The sequence below is a fragment of the Vombatus ursinus genome, unplaced genomic scaffold (assembly GCF_900497805.2).
Source record: "Vombatus ursinus unplaced genomic scaffold, bare-nosed wombat genome assembly UNPS02012147.1, whole genome shotgun sequence".
Taxonomy (NCBI): domain Eukaryota; kingdom Metazoa; phylum Chordata; class Mammalia; order Diprotodontia; family Vombatidae; genus Vombatus; species Vombatus ursinus.
Window position 1 is genome coordinate 2,105,457 of NW_020951925.1, and position 11,962 is coordinate 2,117,418.

Here is an 11,962-nt window from a genome sequence, read left to right on the forward strand (position 1 = left end):
GTGTGTGTGTGTGTGTGTGTGTGTGTGTGTGTGTGTGTGGTGGGGAGGGGGGAGTATCCCCTTCTGGGTTGCCGTGGTCATAAACTAGGGTCACGGCTGCCCCCACCCATCCCCCTTTCCCCTCCCCCATGCGTCCCCCAGGCTCCAGGCCAAGGTGCTGCTTAGTGGAAGGGAAGGTCTGCCTCTCAGCAGCTTCTCCTTTTGTGTGAAAAGGGCATCCTGATGGGCCAAGGAGGATTCCTGCCCTCCCCACAACAGCAGGAGGCCCCTCTTTCTTACATTTACCTGTTGGCTCTTGCTCATATTTTATTGTTCTGATCGATGAGTCCTTGGTGGGCTGTCCTGGAATAGGAGGGCCAGGATCGCCTGTGCTTTCACGATACTGGGGAGAGCCTTGTACCAAAGTGAACTGGCACCTTCTCTGTCCCGCAGGGTCGGAGAGGATGCCTCGAAGCTCAGGAATCCTCCCAGAGTCCAGGGCTGGTGGGGATTAGGGCACGACTCCAAGCCAGGCCTCTCTGGCTACCAAGGCTGGCTCTCTGTCCCATCTTCCTTGCTGTTTTTGTCACAATTGGAGTAGACCCCAATCAGTGGAAACACTGGGGCTTCCTCCAAGCTAGAGTTTCCAGGGGATTTTTAAAAATAACAGACAATTGCAGAATCAGTCCCTTCCCAATGGAGGCCCCCTCCCCCATGGCTCTTGGGCGATGGGTGGGCATGGGCACAGCGTTCAGGATCCTTGGTGGCCACTTGTCCTTTCCTACAGGCTGTCCGGGAAGAGGGGCTCAAAGTGGGGGGGGATCCCCGAAGAAATGGAGCATGTTTTTGAACAGGTGCTGAGTGATGGTCAGGCTGAGCTCTGCCTGGGGTTGCCTTGGATGCCCCCTGAAGGTTATCCCCCGAGCTTTGGTGGTCAGGTCACTAGGGATGGGTCTTATTTTCAGTTCTTTTAAATTTTTGAGTTAGTAACACCCTGATTTCTTGGAGTCCTTTGTTAATTTGAAGGATTGTGACATATTGGAGGAATTTTCAAATGATCTGATGGCTGTCAGTAAAAATGATAGGAGGGGAGATGCAGGAACGTGAGCCCTTGAGTGAGAGGTGCTGGCTCAGGCCTCTGCTGAAGGGGGCCCTTGTCTTTGCAGTCCACCAGCCGGACCCCAATCAGCCCAAGCCTGAGGGAAGTCAGATGAGCGTGCTCCAAGGGGAGCCTTTAGGTGTGGTTTCCAACTGGCCTCCATCCCTCCTGGCCGCCCTGCAGCGTTGGGGCACGACCCAGCCCAAGGCTCCTTGTCTCACGGCCTTGGATACAACTGGGAAGGCCATCTACACCCTCACCTATGGTGAGTACTGAGCCAAGCGGGGCTTTTTAAAGGCAGATTCCCGTGGTTGGCCCCCGAGGGTCTTGTGTCAGACCCTGCCTGGTCACTGGCAGCTCAGGAAAGATTTGCGGGAGGGTTGAGGGGTTCATGCATTTTAAATGAGGAATGAAGCCAACTGGTTCTTGTGGACTGAGGAGGAGGGGGGAGTATTCCCCTTCTGGGTTGCCATGGTCATGAACTAGGGTCATAGCTGCCCCCATCCATCGCTCCTCCCCCTCCCCCATGCGTTCCCCAGGCCCCAGACCAAGGTGCTGCTTAGCAGAAGGGAAGGTCTGCCTCTCAGCAGCTTCTCCTTTTATATGAAAAGCCAGATCTCCGTTTGCCCAGTGATAGCTCCTGCTGGGTCCCTCCCTCACCTCCCAGGCGCCAGGTACTGTGTCTTCTGCCCATCTTTCACCAAGCAGAGCAGAATCAGCCACGTCTTCAGGGGTGCCTTCAGATAACCAGAGGGAGACTGAGAAATTGGAGGGTGGACCGAGGGCCATCCCAGGGAGAATGAGCCCAGGGCTTCCCAGGAGAGAAGGGAAGGAGAACCGCCAGACGGGGCCCCTTCCTCTCAGCTGACTTCTGCAGGCCCTTAGATAGGCCAGCGAAGGGGGTGGACCTGAGGTTTGTGAACAGGCATTTATGGAACACCTACTGTGTGCCAGGCACTGTGCTAAGCACTTTACAAATATCATCTCATTGGAACCTCACAACAACCCTGGGGGCAGGGGCTGTTAGGATCCCCATTTTATAGGGGGAGGAAACTGAGGCAGACAGCGGTGAAGTGACTTGCCCAGGGTCACACAGCTAGGAAGTGTCTGAGGCCAGACTGGTACTCAGGTCTTCCTGACTCTAGGCCTGGAATTCTGTGCATGGTCACATGCACACCCCCCCCCCCCCCCCCCCCGCCAATGCCTATTAATTCCAAAGCAGTGAAGCCTCTTATTGTTAGCATCTGAGCATCTGGAGCGTTTTTTTCAGGGCAGCTAGGTGGTGCAGTGGGTAGAGCACCAGGCCTGGATTTAGGAGGATCTGAGTTCAGATGGGACCTCGGATACTTCCTAGCTGTGTGACCCTGGACAAGCCACTTGACCCTGCTTGCCTCGGTTTCCTCATCTGTCAAATGAGCTAGAGAAGGAAATGGCAAACCGCTTCAGCGTTCTTGCCAAGAAAAACCCAAATAGGGTCACAGCAAGTTGGACGTGACTGAAACAACCAAACAACAACAGTTATTTTCTGGGTTAAGGAGGTTAGACTAAGGCTCGTGAATGAGTGAATGAAGCATTCTTTGGCACTTACTATTGCAAACCTGATGCTGTGGGCTGGAGTTGCTGCTCCCAAAGAGCTCACGAGGTTCTTTGTTTTTAGTAATTGATTTTAATTTTTTTATTCAGTTTTATTTTTAGCTCCACATTCTCACCCTCAAATCCTCCCCCACATTGAGAAAGCAAAAGAAACAAAACCTGTTACAAACGCATAGAAGTCGAGCAAAACAGATTTCGTCAAATTTTCTCCCCCCGTCTGCCTCAGTCTGCCCTCTGAGTGCGTCTGCTGTCCACGTGCAGGTGGGCAGCGTGCTTCATCCTGAGGCCTTCGGCCGGCGCTGGCCCGTTGTGCTGACCCAGGTTCCTGAGTTGTCATGGTAGTGTTGTCATAGCAGAAATGGTTCTCCTGGCTCTGCTCACTTCCCTCTGCCTTGGTTCATCCAAGTCTTCCCACGGGTTTCTGAAGCCATCCCCTTCATCACCACTTACAGGACAAGAGCGTTTCCTCCCATTCGTGCACCACAGCTCGTCCGGCCGTTCCCCCGTGGATGGGCGCCCCTCGACTTCTGATTCTTTGCCACTGTGAGAAGAGCCACGATCTGTAGTTTGGACATGAGGGGCCTTTTCCCCTTTCCTTGATCTCTCTGGGCTAGAGCCCTCCTAGTGGTGTCACCGGTCACATTCACACCTTTGCCCGCTTGTGCCTCGGGGCACCTAGTTTGCCATCTCTGCCAGCGTCTGTCATTTTCCTTTTCACCAGCTCAGTCAACGAGACAGGTGTGAGGCGGTGCCAACAAATGGTTGGAATTTGCATTTTCCGAATTATTCGTGATTTAGAGCATTTTTCACGTGACTATTGATAGTTAAGGTTTTTTCCTCTGGAAACTTCCTCTTCACATTCCCTGTTGCTGTTGTTCAGTCATTTTTTCAGTTGTGTCTGACTTTCCATGACCCCACTTGGGGTCTTCTTGGCAAAGATACTGGAGTGGTTTGCCGTATCCTTCTCCAGCCCATTTTACAGGTGAGGAAACTGAGGCAGAGTCCAGTGGCTTCCAGGCTCACACGGCTAGAAAGTGTCTGAGGCCAGACTTGAACTTGGGTCTTCCTGAGCCCAGGCCCGGCACTCTTCATCCACTGAGCCACCCAGCTGCCCCGTTCTCTGACCATTTATCAGATGGGCAGTATCCCAGAGCTCTCATTCTAATGGAGAAAACGATACACTTGGATGGTTTCAGCTGTGAGTCAGATGGGAAAAATCCCATCGTCCTTGGGTGCAATGTCATTCCCACTGACGAGATCTGTTTCTGAGGTTATGGAGCACTGCGCATGTGGTCTCATGCCCTTCCTACAAACACGTTTCTCTGGAAAGTGGAAAGGCCTGGAGCTCCGGCTGCTCCTGGGTTCCCCTCCCTGCGAGTGCCCAAGTGGTCGGGAAGAGGCGCCTGTGCTGCTCTGGGACGCTGTGAAAGGAGTTCCAGAACGGCCCGGGAGGCCCCTTCCCCATTGAAATGTGGCCAGTTCGAGGGGAGGGTTCCCGGATTTATCACCTCTCTGTTCTTGCCGGTCACTGGTTCCCTTAACTTTTGGCCTTAGCATATTAGCTTTTGATGTCTGACTTTTGTCACATAGGCTTTGTGTTTTCGTTGTGATTTTAGGCAAACTCTGGAGTCGAAGTGAAAAGCTGGCATACACCCTCCTTAACAAGCTCGCCAGTAAGAATGAGCCCCTGCTTAAACCTGGAGACCGGGTGAGTCACCGGGGTGGGGGGGAAGACACGGCAGGGGGGACGTCACTGTCTGGGGAGAGAGTCTAAAGGTCGGGACTTTGACCTGTGAAGGTGTCCAGGGAGCAGGCGATGGCAGCCGCCTTCTGCCCCTTTCCCCAGGCTGCTTTTGTCACTTGCCTTTGTCCACACTGGAGTGGCTGTAGAAGTGGTTGGTCCGTGTCAGTCCGTGTGCAAGGGCCGGCGGGTCATGCTTCCTTCCTGGCGGATGCTCGGCCAGCTGGTGTTGACCCCGCCTCCATCAGTGAAGGACACTGGGGCTCCCCATCTGAGTCTTCACAGCTCTTAAGTATTAGACACAACGGGGAGACTCAGTTCCATTCAGCACGAGGTTGTCAGGCTCTCTGTTCAGCAAGGTCTGCATAAGGCCCATCAGATGCTAAGCATGTCCTGTTTACCAGTGGTGATAACAGCGACCTACATGGCTTGGACCACTTCCTGGCCTGGGGCAGAGGGAGAGCCAAGTGTCCCCATTATCCCTGTAACGAACACTGTCCGCTTGGGGTCCGGAGGCTGGCCTGGGGCAGAGCCGGGCCTCCAGTCTCTCACCGCATCCCCAGAGCTGCCGGCTGCCGGCCAGTGAGTCTGCTTCTGATGGTGCATCAGGCTCCCAGAGACAAGGCCATTTATGAAAAACGGTTCTGCTGTGGTGATTGGTGCTCAGGGAGACATTCTGGCCACGGGTGCTTCTGTAGAAGAGGCCGTAGAAGAGCCACAGCCTCTCCCCAGCCTGGCCTTCCGTCTGTCCTCTGTGCCTTAGTTGAGCCTTCCTCCCCACCCCACAGGGCTGTGCAGTTTGGACAGATGCTGAGACCAAGCTGAGTTTGTTTTCTCCCTCACTGTCCTAGACATTACAGATGCACTTTCCCCCCGCTCTGTTCAACACCGTTTATCTAAATAAATCCGTGCTCTGCATGGTCCCCGGGATCCCCTCCAGACTCCCCCCAGTCTCTTAGAGCCGTGGACGTGACTCTCCAGGCCTGGGCATTCCCTCACTGGTCCCACCTTGTAGCTTGTGATGTAAAGGTGACCCCCAACAGTGGCTCATTGGTGAGAGATGGCCTCAGGGATGACCAGAGCACTGCCGCTCAAGGGAGGACGTTGGGGACATTCTCTAGGCAGGGAGTTCAGTTGGCTTCAGTCCAGACTTTTCACTCGGAGCTTTTACTTTGAAAAATAAAAGCAATTTTCATCTCTCCTCTGCTCCCCTTTTTCTTAATTCTAGGTGGCCCTCGTCTTCCCAAATAGCGACCCTGTGATGTTCATGGTGGCGTTCTATGGGTGCCTCCTGGCAGAACTTATTCCCGTGCCGATAGAAGTGCCGTTAACGAGAAAGGTAAGGCAGCCTTGGAATGGGCCGCTGCCCATTGGAGGGCATGTCCTCCGGGCACAGGCAGAGAGGAGTCGACACCATGACGGGCATCTTCCTGCGCCTGAGACAGTGCACCCTTGATGTGGTCTCCCCTCTTTTTAGTGACAGGAGCGTTAGCCCGGCTTCCTCTCCTTCCAGAGGGTGGGACTGTGTGCATCTGGCCAGAATAGCCCGAGGTTTAGGCCTGCTCCTTCCTTCCTCTCACCTGGCCACGTTTCCCTTTCCTCCATGGGGCCCGTGGTAGGTGGTGAGAGAGGATGGGGAAGGAACTCTGGAGAACAGCAGGGGAGGTGGGCCGGTCACGTGAGGAAAGCTCCCTCCTTGGGGCCTACAGGCAGGCTTTGGGGAGGGCCCCGACAAGAGCTCCTGGGGGCAGGCAGGGATGGTGAGGCTGCTATCTGTACCCCTGGAGGGCACGCCATCCGTTGTGGTGAGAGCGTCCACAGAGCCGTCAGAGCTTTCTGTGTGCAGCAGGCACGATAAACCAAGGCAGCTACCCTGAAACCCCAAGGAGGGGGCTCTTCTCACGTGACTGGCCCCCCTTGCTACCCTTGCCCTACAGTGATGCTCTGTTCCCTGAAGACCCCCAGCCACCATGTCTGTGCGACTGTTACTGAATGTGGACTATGTGCCTGGCCCTGTGCTGCTGCTGGGGGTCCAGAGACAAAAGCCTTACCCTTAGAGAGCTGAGATTTTGTGTTAGGGGCATCACTTGACCCCCTGGCCTGCCGTGGCTCTTGGTGTTTCTGTGGCTTTTCCTGGGCATTCAGTGGTGTGCTGGGGAGGTGTGATGTCTGCCGACAGAGTCTGCTGCTGCTCGGAGCACTCGGGCCCAGGTGAGTCACGACTTTGGTCCAGGATCATCCATCCATAGACCAGGAGTTAGCAGGAGCCCGAGTTCGACCCCTGGCCTTAACCCTGGTCCTTTGCAGTTTGCGTCACACGCCTCTTCTGTTTACATGGCTTGGCTGTGGGAGGCTTTCCCGTTTATCGCCAGCGTCCTTTGGAGCCAGGGCTGCCCACAAACATCATCTGAGAGAGTGCTGCAGCCGGCCTTCTCTCAAAGCCCCCTCTCCCAAGGTCACTGAGCTTGTAGCCCACCGAACAGAAGGCCCCGATCTTTTTCAGACAAACTGCCTCCTAGCCAGGCCTCTGCTAGCTTTGCTTTTGTTCCTGTTAAATCTTACCTTATTCGGCCGTGTCTAAAAAGGGACGAGAGCTGCGTGTGCCCTTTGACCCAGCAATCCCACTGCCAGGCCTAGAGACCAAAGCCGTCACAGACAGGGGAAATCAGCCGTTCCGTACACATTGACTCAATAGCTGCTGCGTGCCAGGCACTGTGCTGTGCTGGGGACACACAAAGAGGAAGAAGGTGGTCCCTGCCCTCAAGGAGCTCACAATTGAATGGGGGAGGCAACATGCAAACTTGTGTTCGTCCAGCTTGTGTTGTCTAGCTCTAAGTAAGAGAGAACTAGCAGAGGGAAGGCACTAGAAGTAAAGGGGTTGGATTTTAGGGAGGAAAATCAGCGTTCCAGTCCTGGGAGACACCAGAGAAAATGCTGCATCTGGTGTGAGGAATAGCCAGCAGTCCAGTGGCCCCAGATGGAAGACTACAGGGGAGGAGGAGGGTGTAAAGTGTAAAAAAACTAGAAAAGGCATGAAGGGCTTTGAAGGCTGAGCAGAAGATGTGCTCTTTGATCCTGGAGTATATAGAGGGAGGCTTGGGCCTGCACTCAAGGAATATCACTTTGGTGGCTGAATGGGGTCTGGGTAAAAGTGGGGAGAGACCTGAGGCTGGCAGAGCCCCCAGCAGCTATGGCAGTGGGTTAAATATGGGCCAGGGTGAGAGTGAGGATGACCCCTCATTTGGGAGTCTGAGGGCCTGGGAGGGTGGGGGTTCCCTCTACAGTAATAGGGAAGATAGTGGGGGAAAGATAACGAGTTCTGTTTGGGACATGCTGAGTTTAATTCATCTGCTGGATGTCCAGTTGGGGATGTCTGAAAGACAGTTGGAGAGGCAAGACGGGAGCTCGACAGAGAGTTTTGGGGCAGGAAAGGTTGATCTGAGAATCATCTCAACAGAGATGGCCATTAAATCCGTGGGAGCTGAGGAGATCCCCAGTGAGGCAGAACATAGGGAGAAGAGGCCAGGACAGAACCTGAGGGGCACCTGTGGTTAGAGGGGGTGACCTGGAGAAGGACCCAGCAGAGCAGGGGAACCAGGAGAGAGTGTGCGGGGACCCACAGCTCTAGAGGGACGAGAGGATCCAGGAGGAGAGAGACCCACAGCGTCCAGGGCTGCAGAGGGGTCGAGGGGAATGAGGACTGAGAAGAGGCCACTGAGAGATCATTGGTCACTCTGTAGGGGGCAGAGGAATGATGGGCCAGAAGCCAGACTGTACGGGGTTACGAAGAGACTGAGAGGAGAGACAGTGGAGGCAGCTGGTGTAGACAGGCTTTTGGAGGAGTTTCCCCACCAAGGGCAGAAGACACTTAGGACTCTTTTCCTTACTTAACTCCTTCAATAGCCCTTTGAAGAGAGTGAGGCTCTGAAGGGACGCAGTTGGAATGTTTGTGGTGCAGGAGAGTTCTGCAGCCTGCCAGCCTCGTGGGCAGCACAAGGAGGGAGATGTCCACCCCCATTTAGGGCTCAAATGTATATGGCCTTTTAGACCCCAGTGGGAGACAGCCCTGATATCTTTAGGAACCATCCAGTGGAAGCAGAAGGCATCACCCTAATTGTGCCAATCCAGGTGGAGGCTGAGAAACAGCAGCTGGGCCCTTTGGGGACAGCCTGAGGCATCAGGCAGTGTCTCCCCCCTCCTCATGCACCTTTGCTTCTCCTGGTAGGCTTCCTATCTGCAGCCGTTTCTGCAGCCGTTTCAGACCTATACCTGGCTGGGTCTGGGGCCTTTTGGAACACTGGATTCCAGGATCTTCTGTGGTTTTTAGTAGAAGCCACGGGGTCTTGAGTGATCCTGACTGCCTCCTTAGAGCTGGATGCAGGCTACAGCCTTCCTGGGACTTCTCCTTTGGGGGCTCCTTTAAGGAGGCAACGAATCAAGTCTTTCTTGCTTCACTTTTTCCTCTGATTCTAATTGACCTGGGAAGTTCTCCTTTATGATTTCTTGAAATGTGGTGTCTAGGCTTTTAAAAAAGAAAGAAAGAAAGAAAGAAATCATGGTTTTCAGGGAGTCCAGTTGTTCTTAAATGATCTCTTGCTGACTTGTTTTCCAGGCCAATTCTTACTGCTATATCTTATATTTTCTTTTATTTTTTCCATCTTTTTTGCTTTTGTTCTAGTGTTTCTTGCTGTCTTATGGACTTGTTGGTTTTACCTTGGTCTCTTCTCATTTTCAGGGATCCTGTTCTTGGGTAAAGGGTTTGGCATTTTTCTTCCATATGTTCAGCCCGTCTTTGTGGGAGTCCCTTTTTCTCTGTCTTGGGGGGGCTCTCAATTTGCAGTGATTTGGGGTTCTCTTTTCTTTGCTGTGCTCATCTTTTGTGTGCTAACTCCTGAATTGAGGCCCTGTGCCAAGGCCAGGCTGTACTCCCTGCTGTCCTTTTAGTTGGGGCCCTAATTGGTCTCCCCAGGATCCTCAGTGTGGCTGTGCCCACCTCTGTTCCCTCCTGAGCATGGCCTTCGGGCCATGGAGACTGTCTCTCCTCTCAGTCCCTTCTTAACCCCATACAGTCTGGCTTCTTTGTATGGGGAAGGAAGGGCATGAGCATTTATTAAGCACGTACTACGTGCCAGGCACTGCACATGAGCTCATTTCGATTCCCCGCCATAGCCCTGGGAGTTGGGTGCTGTTATGATCTTTATTTTACAGTGGAGGAAACTGAGGCAGACAGCTGGGAAGTAACGACCAAGATCACACAGCTAGTCTGTCCATGTCTAAGACAGGATTTGAACTCAGGTCTTCCCTCAGCCAGTTGGTTTGGACTCTATAGAATTTAATGTTCTTGAGTCATTTTTCATACGTGTCTGACTCTTTATGAGGTTTTTTTTTGTTTTTGTTTTTGGGTTTTTGTTTGTTTGTTTGTTTGTTTTTTGCAAAGATGCTGGAGTAGTTTGCCATTGCCTTCTCCAGCTCATTTTACAGATCAGGTACTGAGGCAAACAGGGTAAAGTGACTGGCCCAGGGTCACACAGCTAGTAAGTGTCTGGGGCTGGATTTGAACTCAGGAATGCTCCACCTGAAATCTCGTTGTCGTGCTGATTAACTCAGCTTTGGGTTCTCCATCCCTCTCCACGCCTCCCCAGGCCCCCTGTTCTGGAGGGCAGAGCTCTGGACTCTCCTCTGGCCATCAGCTTTCCAGCTCCTTGAGGGCCGGGGACATTTCTCTTATTGGTATGCCAGCCTGGAACATAGGAGGCGCTTAATAAATGCTTCTTGTGTTCCCAGCCCCAGGTCCAGCCCTGTGTGCACATCCAGCTGCCTCTAGGAAGCATCTGTCAGGTTCATGATCACACCAAGGAGACTAACAATGAAAGCCTTTCCTCTGTCTGCTCCAGCCCCACGTGCCAGCCTGTGAACGCTGCGATGGCCCCCACTCCTCCTCCCTCCTCTGGCAGTGACCAGATGCAGGCCTGGGCCCCAGTCTGTCCCTTTAGATCCTTTTTCTGCCTTGTTTCTACATTGCAGCCCTTCTTCCTGTGTTTTGGGGGACCCTGGATTGTCCCCCATTACCTGGAGCGCAGAGAGTGGTTCCCTGAGCCCCTGGCAGGGGGAATGCCATGACACGGTCTGAGAATCCCATCCCCATGAGGCCTCTAGCGAGGGAAGGGTCACCACCGACATGGGACCCCCCCATCTGGTTCTCATTACTGTACTCGTCTGTTCAGCTTACCAGAGTGCTGTGTGTTTTTCAGGATGCTGGTAGCCAACAGATCGGCTTTCTCTTGGGCAGCTGTGGGGTGACACTGGCCCTGACCACAGATGCTTGTCAGAAGGGGTTGCCCAAGGCACCGACGGGAGAGGTGGCCACATTCAGAGGTACGAGGTCACCGCTCTGGGGCAGTCGCTGGGGCTCTGAAGCCAAGAAGCTGTGAAAGCCTTCCCTTCAGCCCCCTGGGTGTGGGTGTCCTGGGGGTCCAATCAAAGAGCATCTCTTCCCATTTGATTTCCACTGTCCCCCTTTTTGCTTTCTTTTGAAGGCTGGCCTCGCCTAGTTTGGTTTGTCATAGATGGGAAGCATTTGGCAAAACCATCCAAGGACTGGCACCCCCCAGTGCGAGATGCCAGTGCTGAAACTGCGTACATCGAGGTAAGAATGCTTTTTCTTGGCTTGTGGTGCGTGGAGAATTAATTAAATCGTGGCATACCGGGTTTTTCCTTTTTTGTGATTATATTATTAAAGCTGGTGACCTTCTGGTATCCAAGTCCAGTGATTTTTGTCATCTTGCTCTTCTGGACGACCCAAGCCAACGTAGCACAGTGCCCACTCTCTGTTCCAGTTAACTCTCACCTTAGTGAGAGTTAGTGACCCGTGGGTCCATGAATGTTCACATCGATGATGGAAATGCCACCAGTCCAAGTTCTTAGCTTATCAACCTGCCTTGTTATCTTTGCTCTGAAATGAGCTGTCTTGTCCTCCATGAAGCCCAGAGGGCGGGCCTGGTCTTTTGGTCTTTTCCGTAAAGTTGTATCGAATGCTGTGTGGTTACTTGCCTGTGAAAGCACCACATGATGTTTTCCCAAAATGTTCTCTTCCAGTATAAGACGAGCAAAGAAGGCAGCACAGTGGGAATTACCGTATCTCATGCCTCCATGTTAGCCCAGTGTCATGCATTAACCCAGGCCTGTAGTTACTCAGAAGGTAAGTTATTTGCTTAATAACCATTGGCTTACCTGACAGGCTGGGCCTTCGCTAGCCCCTTCAGGGCTGGGGTGAGAGCCCTCATTTGGAGCCAGAGTTGGCCTCCTCCACATTCCTCCCCATTAGATCTACCTCTGTCTCTTAGGTGACCCAAACAAAATGAGTTGAATTCCTCCCCTGGCCAGCAGACCTGCAAAGATCATGTCCCTCCCTGAGCATTACTGCCTCCTTACATTAACCCTGTCCCCAGCCTTGGCACCCTTGCTGGCGGGGCACCAAACTTGTAAGCACTTTCCTTTCTTTCTTTTCTTTCTTTCTTTCTTTCTTTCTTTCTTTCTTTCTTTCTTTCTTT

The 11,962-nt window shown here is 53.2% G+C and overlaps 1 protein-coding gene across 6 annotated transcripts in view; it reads left to right on the forward strand.

Moving 5' to 3' along the window:
* Nucleotides 1-11,962, forward strand: part of DIP2A (disco interacting protein 2 homolog A) — a 123,849-nt gene that overhangs the window by 66,041 nt on the left and 45,846 nt on the right. For all 6 annotated transcript variants that reach the window (XR_003568690.1, XM_027857405.1, XM_027857407.1 and 3 more), the window contains 6 exons: nt 1,146-1,343; nt 4,288-4,379; nt 5,641-5,751; nt 10,664-10,787; nt 10,949-11,058; nt 11,508-11,610. Coding sequence is in view for 5 of the 6 variants with exons in the window: in XM_027857405.1 (XP_027713206.1) it covers nt 1,146-1,343; nt 4,288-4,379; nt 5,641-5,751; nt 10,664-10,787; nt 10,949-11,058; nt 11,508-11,610 (738 nt within the window). In the remaining variant the exon portion in view is untranslated. The remainder of the gene's footprint in view (nt 1-1,145; nt 1,344-4,287; nt 4,380-5,640; nt 5,752-10,663; nt 10,788-10,948; nt 11,059-11,507; nt 11,611-11,962) is intronic.